Below are 18,447 nucleotides of genomic sequence, written 5' to 3'. Positions count from 1 at the left end.
ATGGAGGTATAAAAGGAGTTATGTAAAAAATTGCCGCAAGGAGGTAGGTGAGCTATTCAGGCAGTAAGAAGCATTTGACTCAACACCCAATTTACACTGTCCAGCTGACCATCATTCTAGAGCCGAAAGGAAGTCAGTATGTTAAAAGCATCTTCAAAATTAAAACATGCACACTAAGATGGGCACTTCAGGGGGTTGAAGCACCTAGATATTTGAGGCAAAAAATGGCCCTGCATGGAGGGAAAAAAGTCATCTTTGATGGCATATGACTTCCCAACATGAAAAAGGGAGATTTGAAATTAGATCTAGCATAACCAGTTTCTGTCCTTTGGTCATTGCACAACTTTGCATGGTGGAACCTGTCATGATTGTTAGGCATTCCTATGGATCAATTGGGAATCCACTAGTAAAGTGTCACCATCCAGGCAATATCTGGAGTCAAGTCTCACCCATGGAGATATACAATTTACTCCTGAAGTCACATCCCGGCAGCCCTAGAGACCCCGCAGACACTGCCTCGGCATTGAGTTTACTAGTACTATAAATAAATATTATACTAATCAGGCTAAATCCAAGTTAAATATGAAACTAAGAAAGCCTTCAAATCCTGAATTCATTGGCTACAGATACTGTTCAGGTGAATCTACAGCCTTTCTTCAAGAGGTCATCATTCAGGAAATCAGCATGGCAAAATTTGCTATGAACCATGAAACAGTATCCCATAAAGTCTAAGAACCACTGAATATCCTATGGTCACCTTTGCCAGGATTCCCTGAAAGCAGAAGATGTACCTAAGATCTTAGCCCCAGCAAGTCAACCCAGAACTCCCAGAACTAGGAGTTTTGGAATTGTACATTATCCAAATGCAAGACTGCCTTTGGGGCCAGAAGTCACGCAGAATATCATTTATTAACCAGCGATTCCAACCTGGAGAAGGGATATTAGAGTTCCAATGCATCCCAGACATTGATTCTGCTAATGATGAGGTTGTGACATATTTCTTAGGTGTGTTAAAGTGAAGAACGGTTGAGAATTATTGCGGAGTCAGCTAGGGGATTAGAGGTTGCTAATGCTCAGATTAAGACCTGACAGTATACTTAATCTGAGTCCCATTTCGGAAAGCTGCACTCAAGGTCGCAGTCACCTTCCAGCTGGTTCAGTAATCCAATGATGGACAGGTCATCTCACTTAGGGCAGAGTAAACCCAGCACACATATAGCCACTTTTCCCCATAAAAAAAATGCATGAGGTGTTTACGTAACAAGCCCCTAATAATATATTCCTTTCATGTGTTGCCAGCATACTTTTCCTGGGTCATTGGGTGAACACTTGAGCAGGGTTGGCCAAGGAGGGCAAAGATGACATATTGGAGGAACCAAAGAGAAAGAAAATAAAATGAATAGGTCATCTCAGCGGGGAGCCAAGATGTTTAAGAGATAAGCTGCCAATTTGGGGGAGAGTAAATATGATGGTGCCCACCAGAAAAACAGTAAGAAGAGATGGGTACCATAAGGAAGAGACAGAGGCCATGACTGTTAGGGAAAATGGGTAGCTCATTTAAGGACAGACAAGAGTGAGCACTTCAGGTCAGAATCTTGTGTTATACCACAGCTGCAAAACTGGGCTTTCACCTAGTATTATAAAACCCTAAAAACCAAATTAACACCTTCCCCCCAAAGTATAAAATTACCTGTTGCTTAGTAAGGAACCTAAGACCATTAAACTATCCTCCATCAAAGTGATAATTTCTCCTGATTCAGTTCCTTTGAGAAGGAGCTCTCCCTTTCCCTTAAATGCTGCAAAACTCAGGTTCTGGTTGGTCCAATTTTCAATCACCTGAGTCAGCTTGGCTTCAATATCCTTCTCCTTAATGGCAGATATGCAAATATCCTTCAGAGGGAGATCAAAGAATATGTCATGACATTTTCAATTACAAATTAAGTGCCTTGGAAAATCATAGAATTTTCTAGCTTGAACCTAGAAGTCATTTAGTCATTTTGTGGCCAAGGAAACCAAAGCTCATGATCATCATGTTATAAGTTCAAACCAGAACCTTCTGACCATCTGACTACTAGTTCTTTTATGGTACCATATACACGCAATAACAGAACTTAAATCTTCATGTTTTTTGATTACATTTTTAATTGGAGTTTTTTGGCCAAGATGGAGATGATAGCAGCTGCTCTATCTCAGCAGGTTGTTATGAGAAACAAGGGAGGATATATGTGGGGGGTCCTTTGAACTCTTCAAAGTAACACAGAATCATTGCTGTATTCCAGCTTGCTCTGGCCCTAATATGAATATCTCATTTGCTTAAAAGTCATTCTATTTTTTTTTCTCACAGGTTTTCCTATTTTTCTGAGAGTCCTTGATATTAGAGTCTCACAAGGAAAAATAAAAGTAATATATTTTCCCTACCAGGTCTCTATTTATTTTCATACTTAGAATCACAGATCTCAGAGATGGAAAGGAATCGAAAGGTATTTCTACAAAAAATTATAATACAAAGTAGCATGTAATCAATGTCCTCAGAATGGTATGACTTGTTGTGAATTCTGAAGAGGGAGAAAGGACTTCTGCCCGCAGTCAGGAGGGAAGGCCTCACTGAGGAGGGAGCATCCGAGACTGAGTGGGATTCCAGTGGGTGGTGGGGGCAGACATTTTACAGTGAGGGGAAAGAGTTCCTTTAGAGGCAGTGAGTCCAGGGACAGAAGGAATCCAGCTTGGCTAATGGCAGGACATGTGGAACAGAGCAAACAGGATGCACAGGCATACACAGCGCTGAGGATCTGTTTTGGGGTACAAATAGTAACTGAACCCTGGAATTCCTTGGAATTATAGAATGAAGTTTTCAAAGCACAGCTTATAAATGACTATATTCTTAAGTGTAAAACCTACCTATAAGAATGAGATGGGCATCAAAGTTCTTTTTCAATTCTTCATTTCCTTCAAGAGTATTTGAATGATATTTATAAGTAGGACAAAATTCTTTGAAAACAAAATTTCTGGTGTACATGTGTTTTTAAGAAGGGGAGAAGGAGATGGAGAGGCTGGGTGGCTCAGTGGGTTAAACATCTGCCTTCGGCTTAGGTTGTGATCCCAGGGTCCTGGGATCAAGCCCCGAGTCGGGCTCCCTGCTTAGCGGGAAGCCTGCTTCTCCCTCTCCCACTGCCCCTGCTTGTGCTCTCTCTCTCTTTCCCTCAAATAAATAAATAAAATCTTTAAAAAAAAATGGTAAAAGAAGAGGCAGAAAACTTAAAACCATATATATGGGAGATTTCTGGTTACATGGTACAGTTCCTCACCTCCAAAAATATAGAATAATTGATAAAATGCAAACAGAGAAAGTAAAAAACATACCAGGCTTAAAGACCAAACATTTCCATGGACCTGAAGTGGAAAAGACACACAAACCACTGGGTAGAGATGAAGCCCAGGCCTGAGGGCTCTGGTGGGGGTGTAGGGCAGGGGGCGTCAAGCCCTTCTAAATGGGTTTGCATAGACATATCTTGTTACACCCCAGGGTCCAACACAGAGGCAGCCCACTGAAAACTGCCCAGCCTTTCTGTGAAAAAGGCCTATTTGCTTATCTTAGAGCTTCTGCCTGAGAGGCTGGCATCTAATTTAATATACAACTCGGGGCCTATTGAAATACGCTCCAAAGACGGAGGCTGGTGGGCACCACTGATGCACTGTCCCTCTGCCTCACTCCGGGTCACCGATGTCTCCCAGAAAGGAGTTTATGCACATGTCTGGCCCTCTGGGTTTTTTTGTAGCTGCCACCCAGGGGATGTCTCTTGATCACCTGATTCTGGTGGCAAATGAGGTTTGCCACAGGACTATAATAAATGGGGCGGAGGGGAGGTTCATAACCAGCTACCCACCCCAGGGCTGAGCACTGAGACATCAGAAGGAAATGCCCGGTTTCTTACTTTGAAAGAGGCCTCTTGCTTTATCTTCACAGCTGTGGCCTGAGGATCAGGCCTCTAATGAAACATACATCCAAGGGTCAACTATAATCATCGCCAGAGACTTGGAAGGGTGAGTGCTATCTTCAGACTCCTTATGCTCTGCTCCCAAATGCTGGCATCTCCAACAAAGGAGCTTGGTGTAAATAACTGGCACCTGGCATTTGTGGCTGTCACCCAAAAGGCACATCCCTTAACAGCCTGACTCTGGTGACCATGTGATCACATGGGCCAACATTCACATTCTAGGAATCCCAGAAGGAGAAGAGGGCAGAAAACTTATCGGAAGAAATAATGGCTGAAAACATCCCTAAACTGGGGGAGGAAACAGACATCTAGACCTAGGAAGCCCAGAGAATTTCAAAACAGATGAACCCAAGAGACCCACACCAAGACACTATAATTAAAGTGTCAAAAGTTAAAAACAAAGAGAAAATCATAAAAATGACAAGAGAAAAACAACTTGTTATGTATGTACAAGGGAACTCCCACAAGACTAATAGCAGATTCTTTAGCAGAAACTTTGCACACCAGAAGAGAGGAGCACAATATATTCAAAGTGATGAAAGGAAAAAATTATCATGAATACCCTACCTGGCAAAGTTGTCCTTCAGAGTCAAAGAAAAGATAAAGTTTTCCAGACAAGCCAAAACATAAGGAGTTCATCACCACTAGAAAAGCCTTACAAGAAATGTTAAAGGGACTTCTTTAGGCTAAAATGAAACAGTGTTAATTAGGAACAGGAAATATATGAAAGTGTAGATCTCACTGGTAAAGGTAAGTATATAGTAAAATTCAGAATAATCTAATGTTGTAAAGGTAGTAAGTTAATTACTTAAAAAGCCAGTGTGAAGGTTAAAAGACAAATGTAGTAAGACTATAACTACAATTATTGTCAATGGATACACAAGATAAAAATAGGTAAACTGTGACATCAAAAACAAAATGTGGTGGGGGGAAGTAAAAATGTAGAGATTTAGAATGCATTCAAACTTCAGTTATCAACTTAAAATAGACTGTTATAATTGTGTTGTTATACATAAGCCTCATGGTAACTACAAAGCAAAAACCTATAGTAGATACACAAAAGATAAAGCATACCACTACTGAAAATAATCAAATAACAAAAGAAGAGAGCAAGAGAAGACAGGAACAAAGGAATTACAAAAGAACCAGAAAATGATTAACAAAATGGCAATAGGTACATACCTATTAATAATTCCTTTACATGTAAATAGACTAAATTCTCAAAAAAAAAAAAAAAGACAAAGAGTGACTAAATGGATTAAAAAAAAAAAACCATCTATAGGCTGTCTACAAGAGATTCAGTTCAGATGTAGGACACACACAGAGTGAAATTGAAGAAATGGAAAAAGACATACCATGCAATGGAAACCAAAACAAAGCTAGGGTATTTATACTTATACAAGACAAAATAGATCTTAAGACAAAAACTGTAATAACAGACAAAGAAAGTCATTATATAATGATAAAGGGGTCAAACCAACAAGAGGATATAATTTTATAAATATTTATGCACCCAAATAGGAACACCCAAATATATAAAACAAATACTAACTGACCAAAAAGAAGAAAATGACAGCAATACAATAGTAGTAGGGGACCTTAATACCCTACTTTCATCAATAGATAGATCATTCAGACAGAAGATCAATAAGAAAACACATTAGATGAGATGAACTTAGACATATGTAGAACATTTCATATAAAAGCAACAGAATACACATTCTTCTCAAGTGCACATGGAACATTCTCCAGGACAGATCACATGTTAGGCCACAAAATAAGTCCCAATAAATTTAAGAAAACTGAAATTATGTCAAGCATCTTTTCCAACCACAATGGTATGAAACTAGAAATCAATTACAAGAAGAAAACTGGAAAATTCACAAACATGTGGAGATTAAATAACATGACTGAAGAACTAATGGCTCAAAGAAGAAATCAAAAGAGAAATAAAATAATACCTTTAGAAAAATGAAAATGGAAATACAGCATACCAAAACTTATGGGATGCAGCAAAAGCAGTTCTTTTTTTTTTTTTTTTAAAGATTTTATTTATTTATTTGACAGAGAGAGACACAGCGAGAGAGGGAACACAAGCAGGGGGAGTGGGAGAGGGAGAAGCAGGCTCTCCGCAGAGCAGGGAGCCCGATGCGGGACTCGACCCCAGGACCCCGGGATCATGACCCGAGCCGAAGGCAGTCGCTTAACCGACTGAGCCACCCAGGCGCCCCAAAAGCAGTTCTAATAGGGAAATTCATAAGGCTAAATGCTTACATTAAGAAAGAAGAGAAATCTCAAATAAACAACCTAGCTTTATATTTAAAATAATTTTAAAAAGAATAACAAACAAAGCCCACAGTTAGTAGAAGGAAGGAAATAACAAAGATCAGAGTGGAAATAAGTGAAATAGAGACTAAAAAAACAATAGAAAAGGTCAAAGAAACAGCTGGTATTTGAAAATATAGATGAAATAGATAAAATTTTAGCTAGACCAACCAAGAAAAGAGAGGACTCAAATAAAATCAGAAATGAAAAGAAGACATTAACCAATGCCATAGAAATAGAAAGGGCCATAAGAGATTACTATGAGCAATTACATGCACAAGAATTGGACAACCTAGAAGAAATGGGTAACTCCCTAGAAACATACCACCTACCAAGATTGAATTATGAAGAAATAGAAAATCTGAACAGACTGATTACTAGTAAGGAGATTGAATCAGTAATCAAAAAAAATCCCAACAAACAAAAGTCCAGGACCAGATAGCTTCACTGGTGAATTCTACCAAACATTTAAAGAAGAATTGATACCAATCTTCTCAAACTCTTCCGAAAGACAGAAGAGGAGGGAACACTCCAAATTCATTTTATGAGGCCAGCATTACCCTGATACCAAAACCAGACAAAGACACCATGAAAAAAGAGAACTACAGGCCAATATCCCTGATGAACACAGATGCAAAAATCCTCAATAAAATACTAGCAAACTGAATTCAACAATACAGTAAAAGGATCACACACAATAACCTTGGAATTTATTGGAATTTATTCCAGGGATACAAGGATGGTTTCAGTATCCACAGACCAATCAATGTGATATACCACATTAACACAAAGAAGGATAAAAATCACATGATCATCTCAATTGATGCAGAAAAGCATACAAAATTCAATATCTATAAACGATATAACCTCTCAACAAAGGTACAGAGAGAGAACATACCTCGACATAATAAAGACCATATATGACAAATCCACAGCTAACATCACACTCAATGCTTTTAGGTCAGGAGGAAGAAAAGGATGCCTACTCTCACCAGTTTTATTCCACTTAGTATTGAAAATCCTAGCCAGAGCAATTAGAAATGAAAAGAAATGAAAAGCATCTGAATCAGGAAGAAAGAAGTAAGGTAAAACTGCCATTATTTGCAGGTAACCTGATATTATATATAGGAAACCCTAAAGATGCCCACCAAAAACAGTTAGAACTAATAAATGAATTAAGTTGCATAAAACAAAATCAATATGCAAAAATCAGTTGCATTTCTATACACTAATAATGAACTATCCTAAAGAGAAATTAAGAAAACAATTCCATTTACAATTACATCAAAAAGGATAAAATACCTAGGAGTAAATTTAACAAGGAAGTTTAAGACCTGTACACTGAAAACTCTAAGACATTGATGAAAAAAACTGAAGACACGAATTAATGGAAAAATATCCCATGCTCATGGATTGGAAGAATTAATATTGTTCAACTGTCCACACGCTCCAAAGCTAACTACAGATTAAATGCAATCCCTATCAAAATTCTAAAGTCATTTTTTATAGAAATAGAAGAAATAATCCTAAAATTTGTATGGAACCACAAAAGACCCCAAATAGCCAAAGCAATCTTGAGAAAGAAAAACAAACTTGGAGGCATAATGCTTCCTGATTTCAAACTATATAACAAAGCTATAGTGATCAAAAGAGTATATAGTATATTTGGCATAAAAACAGACATAAAGATGAACAGAATAGAGAGCCCAGCAATAAACCCACACATTTATGGTCAATTAATTTATGACAAAGGAGCCAGGAATATACAATGGAGAAAAGGCAGTCTCTTCAGTAAATTGTGTTGGGAAAACTGGACAGCCACATGCAGAAGAATGAAAATGGACCACTACCTTACACCACACACAAAAATTAACTCAAAGTGAATTTAAGATTTGAATGTAAAACCTGAAACCATAAAACTCCTAGGAGAAAACACAGGTGATAAGCCCCTTGACATTGTTCTTAGCAATGATTTCTGGATTTGGTAACAAAGCCAAGGAAACAAAAACAAAAATACACAAGTGGGACAACATCAAACTAAAATGCTTCTGCACAGCAAAGAAAACCATCAACAAAATGAAAAGGCAACTAACAAACAAGATAAAATATTTGCAAATCATAAATCCGGTAAGGGGGTAATATCTAAAATATATAAAGAACTCACATAACTCAGTAGGAAAAAAACCCAAACAATCCAATTAATAAATGGGCAGAGGACTGGAATAAGCATTTTTCCAGAGAAGACATGCAAATGGCCAACCGGGTACATGAAAAGGTGCTCAACACCACTAATCTTCAGGGAAATGCAAATCTAAACCACAGTGAGATACCACCTCACACCTGTTAGAATGGCTATCATCACAAAGGCAAGAAATAACAAGTGTTAGGGAGGATGTGGAGAAAAAGGAACCCTGCACATTGTTGGTGGGAATGTAAATTGGTGCAGCCACTATAGAAAACAGTATGGAGGTTCCACAAAAAAATTAAAAATAGAGCTACAGGGGCACGTGAGTGGCACAGTCAGTTAAGCATCTGACTTTGGTTCAGGTCATGATCTCAGGGTCCTGGGATCAAGCCCCACATTGGGCTCCCCACTCAATGGGGAGTCGGCTTGTCCCTCTCCCTCTGCCCCTTCCCCCACTAATGTTCTCTCTCTCTCTCTCTCTCAAATAAATAAATAAAACCTTTAGAAAAAAAATAGAGCTACATATAATCCAGCAATACTACTTCTAGGTGTTTATTCGAAGAAAATGAAAACATTAATTCAAAAAGAAAGAAACCAGAAAGAACATACATACTGAGAATAGACTGGCGGTTGCCAGAAGTCGGGGGGTTGCAGGGTGAATGAAATGGGTGAAGGGGGTCAAAAGGTACAGACTTCCAGTTATAACATAAATAAGTCCTGGGATGTAATGTACACATGATGACTATAGTTAATAATACTGTATTGTATATTTGGAAGTTGTTAAGATAAAAGTTCCCATCACAAGAAAAAAAAATTAACTTTGTGTGGTGATGGATGTTAACGAGACATATTGTGATGATCATTTTGTAATATATAAATGTATTGAGTCATAACACTGCAAACATAAACTAATATGTTTATATCCCAGTAATAAAAAGTATATAATTATAAAAATTACATCTCAATAATAAAAAAAGAGATACCATGCAAACAGTAAGCACACACACAAAAAGAAAAAGAACCAATTAAAAATCTTGGAAAGGAAAAATAATTTTAAATATGTAGTAGATTAATAAGAAAAAGGATGGAATCAGAAATTTGGAAAATGTTCTGAGGAATTCACCAGGAGTGCAATACAGAAATAAACAGATTTTTTTTAAAATGAGAGCTAGTTAAGGGACAAGGAGGATAGATTAAGGACCTCCCAAACTAACATATTTCAAATAATCATCTTATCTCCTTGAGTTACTATATTATTTTGCAAAACCAAAGGATGTTCAGGATCATTCCAAATTTTGAGGGTACATTATATAGGGCAATTAGTACACTCTTAAATAAAATGTCCATTTGTATAATTTCCAGAAAAGTAAAAGGAGATGTTCTTTAATGAACCGATGATAAGATCTTATAAGCTTATGTACCTCAATGTCATCCTTATGTTTAAGTAGTGGTGCTTCCATAATATTTCTAAGACAAAAAGAATCAGATTCCACATCAAATGGGGTTCCAGTTAACTCAGAGATTCTGTCCCAGTGTCTCTGTTTCATTGCCTTATTGGTCATCATTTCCAGCAGAGGACATGACTCACTGAAATCATCAATTCTTTTTTTCAGATCCAAAAAAGCTTGCCAATCTTTAAGCCCTTTTGGGAGTTTACGACACCTTTCAGAAAAAAAAAAAAAAAAAAGCTATATCACTATCCATTTCTTTGAAGCATTATGTATATACAGCAATATATCAAAGGATAAATTCATTTTTAAAATACCTACAGCTCCTATGAAGATAGGCACTATAAAAAGGTAAGCTTAATTCATTTCAAACTCACCTGTTTTGAAATTCCTGCAGTTCTGCATTAATTTTTTCAATGTCTACATCTCCCCAAAGTATTTCATAATAACCACTAATATTGTTCATTACAGTATCATATAGTCCATACAGCTTCTGCAGCAAATTGAGCTCTTTTCTGGAAAACCAAATAAAGTCATTACATAATGTGTATCTTAGAAATAAATGTCATTATTGGATAGGCAGAATTCATCCAATCAAATATTACATACATGCATGACATGTGTAATGTCTTATAGACACCAACGTGCAAACAACCCTGTCAGTTTCCAAACAAAAATTTTATTAAAGCTCTATCAGTTAGGTCAAGTTTATAGCTCTCAAATATTCCAGGTCATACTATGACTTGACATTAACAAATGGTTTGATTATTATTACAGTTCCAATCATTGCAAACAATGTGACCAGAACTTGATAATAAGATCAAAGCTAAGGCTAAGGTTTTGACTGTTTTTTTTTCAAATGCAAGCTGGTTTTTTATGAGAACATCTGCCTTTAGGAAAGTGATTTAAACATCACTGTCCTACCAAAAGCTCTCCCTCATGTACTCAAATGGAATTATATACGTAACAAGAATAAGAGGAGGGATTATAGATCCAAGTAAAGAAAAAGTCCTTTATTGTGTAAAACATCAAAAACTGACCACTCAACAGAGTTTGTGGATGCTCCCAAGAATTCCTCAATCCTTAGCAGACCATGAGTATCCCCTAGACCCAATTTTAGTTTTTGAGGTTATTTCGTGAGTGGTTTTAACTATTTGTAAGGATTGATATTCACAACTTTTATTATTTATTGTAAATAATCCAAAGACCAAAGATAAGGTTTGCTTATGTTTTTAATATAGTAAAACTCATTCTATCTTGCAATTATCATAAGGGTACACTGGGACCTTTTATAAATCTAAAACATGTTCTGGAATCTTGGTTATCTTGTTTTTCCAATTCTTGCTTCATTTTGCTGATTCATCATCTTAGAAATTATTTCATTATTAATCACAGAGTATTCCCAACTACACTAAAAATTACTAAAATAACACAGAAAGAATGACAAGATCTCCCATAAGGAAGGGACAACAATTATCCTTCAGGTTTCATATTGTGACACCCAAAGCATTGCATCATATTTTTTTTAAGATTTATTTATTGTGAGAGAGAAAGAGAGAGAGAGAGTGGGGAGGGGCAGAGGGAGAGGGAGAGATGGAATCCCAAGCAACCTCCATGCTGAGCACAAGCCCAATGTGGGGCCGATCCCATGAACCTGAGATCATGACCTGAACCTATACCAAGAGTCAGATGTTCAACCACCTAAGCCACCCAGGCGCCCCTCATTGCATCATCTTTTAAGAAAGTATCAAAAAAGAACTCTGGATGGACACCAACCATCTTTGTGTTCTTTTGATTTTTGGTTAGCTTTCACTTAATACAGTTAAGGATTCAGAATTGTTCATTTTTTTTTTTTTACTTGAAACAGCAAAGAGAAGACAACTGATAAAGAAAGGTGTTCCCCAAGTATTAAAGAGAAAAGAGACACAGAACAGCACTCTAGACTCTAACTGTAATAGTGAAACTAACTATGTATTGAGATCTCAGATGGTGGGTCTTTAGATGACGGTTACCTAGAGGAATTTTACTCAGATCTGACATTTATGAGTGAACAATATATTTCAATAGAGGCAAGGGCTTCATAATGCAGTGTTTTACAAGAACTCAGACCGTCCCATTTTGTGAAAAGGATAAATGATTCTTCTTTCATTATCTGTGATGTTTGCGTAAATTTTACTTGGGACTTTCCCTAAGTGGACAAATGCTGAAGGCAGATGTGTACTCAAAGGAGATAGATGATGCAGAAATGAAAAAAATCCATTGACTTAATGATTCAAATCTACAAGAAAAGATTTTGGCATTTATAATGCAAGAAAGATAGTGCTCCTCTCCTCAACAAAATTATGAGTGTCCGAGTTTTCAGGAGTTTTGGGTTTTAACAATGCAAGTGCGAGAAAAATCAGAAGTAATAATAAGCTAGAAGCTGTGGGAGATGGATTTGAAACTGGAAATCAGTGTTTACAGAATGGGTATGGTCCCGTTTGTGCATGACAGCTGATGAGCAGTTGGTTGTATCACCAGCGAGACCCCAGGACTTGACCTTTACCACCCACCTGCTTCTACTCACTCATCTTTCTCTTACATTTTTCCTTAAGCTCTTCTTTCTGGCTTACCTCTTAACTCAGCAAAGGAAACCCTAAACCACCCTCCAGGTGATGGCAACTGCCCTGACTGACAAGACCTCCCACCTGACCTGACCACCCAGACCTTTTGAGCTAAACCTCTGACTGGCGCCACTAATCTTCAGGGAAATGCAAATCCCCAGTGCAGATGGACCATGGAGGGACCTCTGGAAAGACCTACAATCACCTTTACCTCATTATAATACTAAAACTCAGCCCAAAGAGGAGCACAGCCTCATTTGCATAACATGCAATGTGTGATTAGGCATGTTTCCTTAAGGCGCATGTGTGACTTTATGCCCACCTCTACTAGGATGACAAAGCTTCCCTATCTAAACATTCATCCTAACCCTAAACAAAAGGAACCCAGTCACCCATTCTTAGGGAGCCATGGCTTTGGAAGCCATCCCTTGTGATCTCCTATTTGCCGCAAATCAAGGGGTTTTTTGTGCAACAATTCAATCTGGTGCAGTTTCTGACTCACCAAGGAGTCAACTCACATTGGTTGGGCTCCAGTTGCATTCTGAAGTCAGTCTCCATTTTGTGTATGTATCTTCAAACCAGGGTGTTATGGAGTAAAAGTTTGGGTTTTCTCTGCTTAAATTCTTAAAATTACATTTTCTAACAAAAGTGCTTTTCACCATTCCCTTATTCTTACTTTTGCAAATTATTCATAAATTACTTAAAAATATAAAAAATAAAATAAAATAAAAGGGTCCATTGATCCAAATTGTAAATGAGGATGATTATTTTTCCTGGGACACTGAGGGTTAAAATAAAACACTGAGTCTCAGACTGAACATGCAAAAGAGTTAACTAGAGAATTTATAAAAATGCAGGACCCAATCCCTGAGATTTTGATTCAGTAAATCAGGGCGAGGAACAGACACCTGCAGTTCTAACACAGCTGGTCCTTGGGTTAAGCTTAGTGAATGACTGCTTTGGAAAAAGAATACAAACCATGTATCCTAAAGTAGGCTGAAGCATTGATTTATGGTCAGATAATTTCTTGTTTATTTTGCAAAGACGTGTTATGACTTTGAAAGAAGTCAAGATAAAGTTCTTTTTTAAAGCCATGATCCTAATAAGCAAAAACCAGTTTTAATTTTGACCTTGAGGAAAGTTATATAAAATTCTGTTAAAATATAGTTACTTAAATCCTAGATCTACTTATTGTTTAAAATCAATGAAGCTCCTTGGCCTTCAATCCTGATGAATTTCTATGTCTACCCAAAAGGGAAGAGCACTTAGCATAAAGGTAGTAAGAAGGGTTGGAAAGCCAAGGATGGGTAATCCTCTAAATAAAAAATATATCCAAAATTGCAGTGCTTCTGCACAATAATGGACACTATTCAAAAATAGTGAAGAGAAAAAAAGAAAGCACAGGCTAAATATAGGTCACAAACACTAGAATTTTTGCAATGTACTTTCCATTCCCCAAGAATATTTCTTTTATATGTGATGACTATGGATCCAGTGGGTCAGCAATAGCCAGGAATAAGGGAAATATTTAGGAGTGTTCTAAAGGAGGCTCTTCTCTGCATGATAAAGGATTTAATGATGACATGATTCTTCTAATGGACAGTATTTCATTATTTGCATGTAACACTTGCCCAATTTATACACTTACCTAGTTTTGTGTAAAACCTCATAATCAGTCACAGGCAATCCAAAAAGTTGTTCACCAGATGAATATGTAACAAACTTCCTCCACAGATCATCAAAATTGGCCTATAAAAAGATTTTTAAGTTGTAGTAAAATATAATTAATTCACATCCCATTAAAGTAGAATTTATTATAATTGGAATAAAAGCTACATTGAGGTTTATTTAATAATATCTATGAAACAAAGATTTGTGAAGAAATTTATAGTGATATCAAGGTACCAGAAGAAAAGTTGAGCACTTAGGAAAATTAACTTTCAAGCATTCTAAAAACACCCATAAAATTTTTTCTTTAATAAATTATGTGGTCCCCAGAAGACCTATACTTCAAGTTCCCATAAATATGTCTGAAAGCAATAAAACTGCATTTTTAAAAATCTATAATTTAGGCTTTTTCACTACTTTAGACTTGTCATCTCTTCTACAGGGTTCAAATGAGTGAGTATAATCTTTTTAACCCTGTTTTCCCTCCAAGCAATAAAGAGTCTATAAAATGAAGGATTCCATTTTAACACCATTTGAGAGAATTTTAACAATCTGAGTCAGGGAAGTTAAGGCCCATGCCCTTTGAATCGGAGGTAGAATCTCCTATACTTAGAATGATAAGTATGGAGCATGTTTAAAACACAAAAGCAAATAGAAATAATCCACCTGTGACAAGGTGTGTGTGGCTCAAAATAAGGGTATAACCTATCAATAAGGATCCTAAATTTCCAGCCCTGGAGAATGTCTGGCGTCAGACCTCGCTATATTCAGATATTGAATCAGATTTGACAGCTAACGTTAGCATATTTTAGAGGAGCCAAATCAGGAAGGTGTGAAGACCCCAGAGAAACACCAAAGAATTTGTCCTTCCTAGAAACTAAAGGCCATATTTTGCACTTTTTATATTCCTTGGTGGTTAGGATAGTGGTTACTCTGTATGGTGACTAACATAACATAATAAAAAATAAATAAATAAATAAGTAAGTAAGTAAAATAAAGTTACTGACTAAAATGGCCATGGAACCATGTGAACACTAGAAAAGGAGAAACAAAAACGTTAAAGTTAGCATAATTTAAAACAGTGACATTTAAAATCTTGTTTATGTGGTGAAGACTATTGATGGATGCCATTCACTCACCCCCTTTTCCATTCAGGCCCCAGATAATATAAAAAGACCCATGGCACCAGCCAAATGGGGAACAAAATACCAGCTATTATATCAGCCAGCCCAGTGCCCAGTAACTCCGGAAATCAGAGTAAAGTTGCATCAGAGAATACCACTGCACCCTGAGGCCCAATGTGAAGTTCCTGCTTCTTTCCGTGATCTAGATCCTGGCATCTCTTTTTTGGGAGGGTTGGGAAGGTGAGGGGGCACCTGCTTTTGAGGAGAGTTGGGTCACATATCCAGCCAGATGCTTGGAGAACAGCCGGCTTAGCGCGCACCCCCAAGCATAGGCAGAACAAAAGGTGCCAGATGGCAAGAGATGGGCCCTACAAGGTCTTTTCAATAAGTGGCCACACTCCCAGTTAAAGGGTAGCACATTAAAGTCCCAGTCACTGACCAATAAATTGGTAACTCCTGAGGGAAAGACAAGGAGGTGGGTCTACCTTCAAAATATATCCAGGCTCCAACCACTTCTCATCAACTCCAATGCCACCAATCTGGTCCAACTTACTGTCACCCTCCCATGGATTATTGCAATAGCCTCCTAATTACTCTCTGCTTCCACCCTTGACTATCAGTAATCTACTCTCAACACCATAGCCAGGGTGATCCACTGAAAACGGAAGATGATGTCATATTTGCTCTCACTCAGGGCCTTTGCTCGTGTTCTTCCTCCTGCCTGGAAAGCTGCTATTCCAGATACCTGCCTGGCTCGTTCCTTCATTTCTCTAGGTCTCTATTCCAATGTCAGCTTTTCAAGGTGGCCTTCTCTGGAGATGAGATTTTAAAGTTCACTTCCACTTTACATACACACAGCCCAGCGTGTTATACCCTTTCTCTGCTTTATTTTTTTCCCTTGGCACTTATCACCACCCAACATTACTATGTAGTTTCACTCTTCATCTAGTTTTTATTGCTGAAGGGTTCTGCTTGGCTCAGCTGGCAGCCACCAGGTGAGAAGATCAGTCTTGGTCTTGGCTCCTCCAGAGAGGCAGGCCTTTCCCTGGGACTCTGGGGACTTCAGGTAGCAAAGGCTCAGAGCCTCCTCCAGGGTCCAGCGAGATTTTACTTATTTGAGAGAGAGGCAGAGAGCACGAGCCGGGAGGGAGGGTCAGGGAGAAGCAGACTCTCCTCTGAGCAGGGAGCCCGATATGGGGTTTGATCCTAAGACTCTGGATCATGACCTCAGCCGAAGGCAGACACTTAACCGACTGAGCCACCCAGGTGCCGTTTGGTCTGGATTTTCTATTTAAATCACTCAGATCAAGGGAGATACTTGAAAGTTAGATACCATATGAGAAATTCCACTTGGTTCTGATGGAAAAAGCCTGAACTACCCCTCTCAGGAGAACCTGAAACTGGAGAGATCCCATTCAACTTAACTGAACCTTTTTGAGAAAAGCATGCATGGAACCAGCTTGAACCATCTATGGAACGTGCACATAAAGCAACAAGGACAAGATTACTGACTCCACTCTTCTGTTTATTTGCTTTGAGGTGAAAAGCCCAATGGTAAAGTGGTAGGAAGTCATCTCTGACATAGGTAAAGGGATATTTAGAAATACCCATCCAGCGCGTGGCAAAACTAAGTTATGAGCTACAGAAAGCCTGTGTATGGCTTGATTTGCTGCAAAACATGGTATTCCTAGTAAAGAAGAAAACACTGGGTTTTGGACAACATCTCTGTACCTCCTGGTGGCTCGACCATGGAAGCTATCTGAGTATAAAGGCAGGCAGAAACTGGGGCCAGGTGAAGAAAAAGGTGACATCTAGAAGGGGTTGCAGGACAGAGAGTTATGTTTCTTATTGTTACTTTAAAAAGGAAAGACACACAGCTTTTAAAATGTTGAGTGGGAAGATTTAGTGAAGAGGAAGAGGTTAAGAGTAAAGGAGAGAAACGGGTCAGTCTAAGAAGGGGTAAGGGAGAGTCAAGAGGCCCCAGGGACAGGAAGGGGAGCACATCTCTCTGAAATGTACATCACACACCCTAAATCATCTCTGTACATTTGGAGACAAGGTCATTTGTTCAAACTAATCTCAAAACTACTCCTCCCACACTTGTACTTCAGTAAATGACTCTACTTTCTTCTGTTTTCCCAAGCTGGAAGCCTCCCTCTCCTCCCCTCAGCCTATCAAGTTGGTCTTGTTAATAAACTCATGATCCACCCAGCTTTCTTCATTGCAAGTGCATTTGGTTGGTCTCAATCTTTACAGTTTCTTGCTTGCATGACTGAAGCTGCCATCAGTCTGACCATCCTCCCTACAAAGCATTCTCCAAATTAATGCCAGAGAAATCTTTCCAACATACAGCTATTTTAAAAATTCAAATGTGAACATATCATTCCTTGCTTAGAGCCCTCCAGCCCCAGGACAGGCTATGAGCTCCTTATCAGAGCCTACAAGGCCCTCTCATTAGTGATTTCTGCCCTCTCAGCTGTCCCCTCCCTCATCCCTATCCTCTCTGCCCACTGTACTCCACATTTCACTCCTTCATCTCCCTAACTCTCCCTGCTTATCTCCTCATTTCTGGGCCTTTGTAGGAGGTGCAAATTCTGTCTAACTTGTTTTTCTTCCTTCTTCCCCTGGCTAACTCTAAATAGTCCTTCAAGATGCAGCTTAGATGGCTCCTCTTCCAGGAAGCCTTCTCTGGCTGCCCCCTCAGCTCCTATTTTGGTTGGTAACTCCCTACATCTGTTTCCATAACACTAGTTCTCACACCTAGATCATAGCGCTCACCACGCAGTTTTGCAATTACTATCTATCCAGCTCTCTGTCTCCCTACCAGATTTTAGCAGCTTAGAGGTAAGAACCTTTCCTTAATCATTTTTCTATTGACCAAGACACACAGTAGGCATCTGATATTTTTTAATGTCTACAAATGCACGTGGGATAGGGAACATAAAAAGAACACGAACATATAGTACAGCCACTACAGAAAACAGGATAGAGAACTGAAACAAATAATAGAATTGCCTGATCCTCCTAGGGGCTAGCTTACATAGGAATCCATGAATCTGCAAAACTCTAGATGTGCTCAGCAATCTGAGCACAGAAAAA

At 38.3% G+C, this 18,447-nt stretch overlaps 1 protein-coding gene across 1 annotated transcript in view; it reads right to left on the bottom strand.

Moving 5' to 3' along the window:
- DNAH8 (dynein axonemal heavy chain 8) overlaps positions 1–18,447 on the bottom strand; it is a 396,454-nt gene that overhangs the window by 228,215 nt on the left and 149,792 nt on the right. The window contains exons 33-36 of the mRNA XM_064597567.1: positions 14,205–14,305; positions 10,331–10,468; positions 9,927–10,167; positions 1,691–1,890 (exon numbers count right to left, since the gene is read on the bottom strand). Of these exons, the coding sequence (XP_064453637.1) occupies positions 1,691–1,890; positions 9,927–10,167; positions 10,331–10,468; positions 14,205–14,305 (680 nt within the window). The remainder of the gene's footprint in view (positions 1–1,690; positions 1,891–9,926; positions 10,168–10,330; positions 10,469–14,204; positions 14,306–18,447) is intronic.

Source organism: Mirounga angustirostris, unplaced genomic scaffold, assembly GCF_029215605.1.
Source record: "Mirounga angustirostris isolate CCGP_5_RB_7025 unplaced genomic scaffold, mMirAng1.0.hap1 SCAF_8, whole genome shotgun sequence".
Classification (NCBI taxonomy): domain Eukaryota; kingdom Metazoa; phylum Chordata; class Mammalia; order Carnivora; family Phocidae; genus Mirounga; species Mirounga angustirostris.
This window is presented reverse-complemented; position numbering and strand designations above follow the sequence as displayed.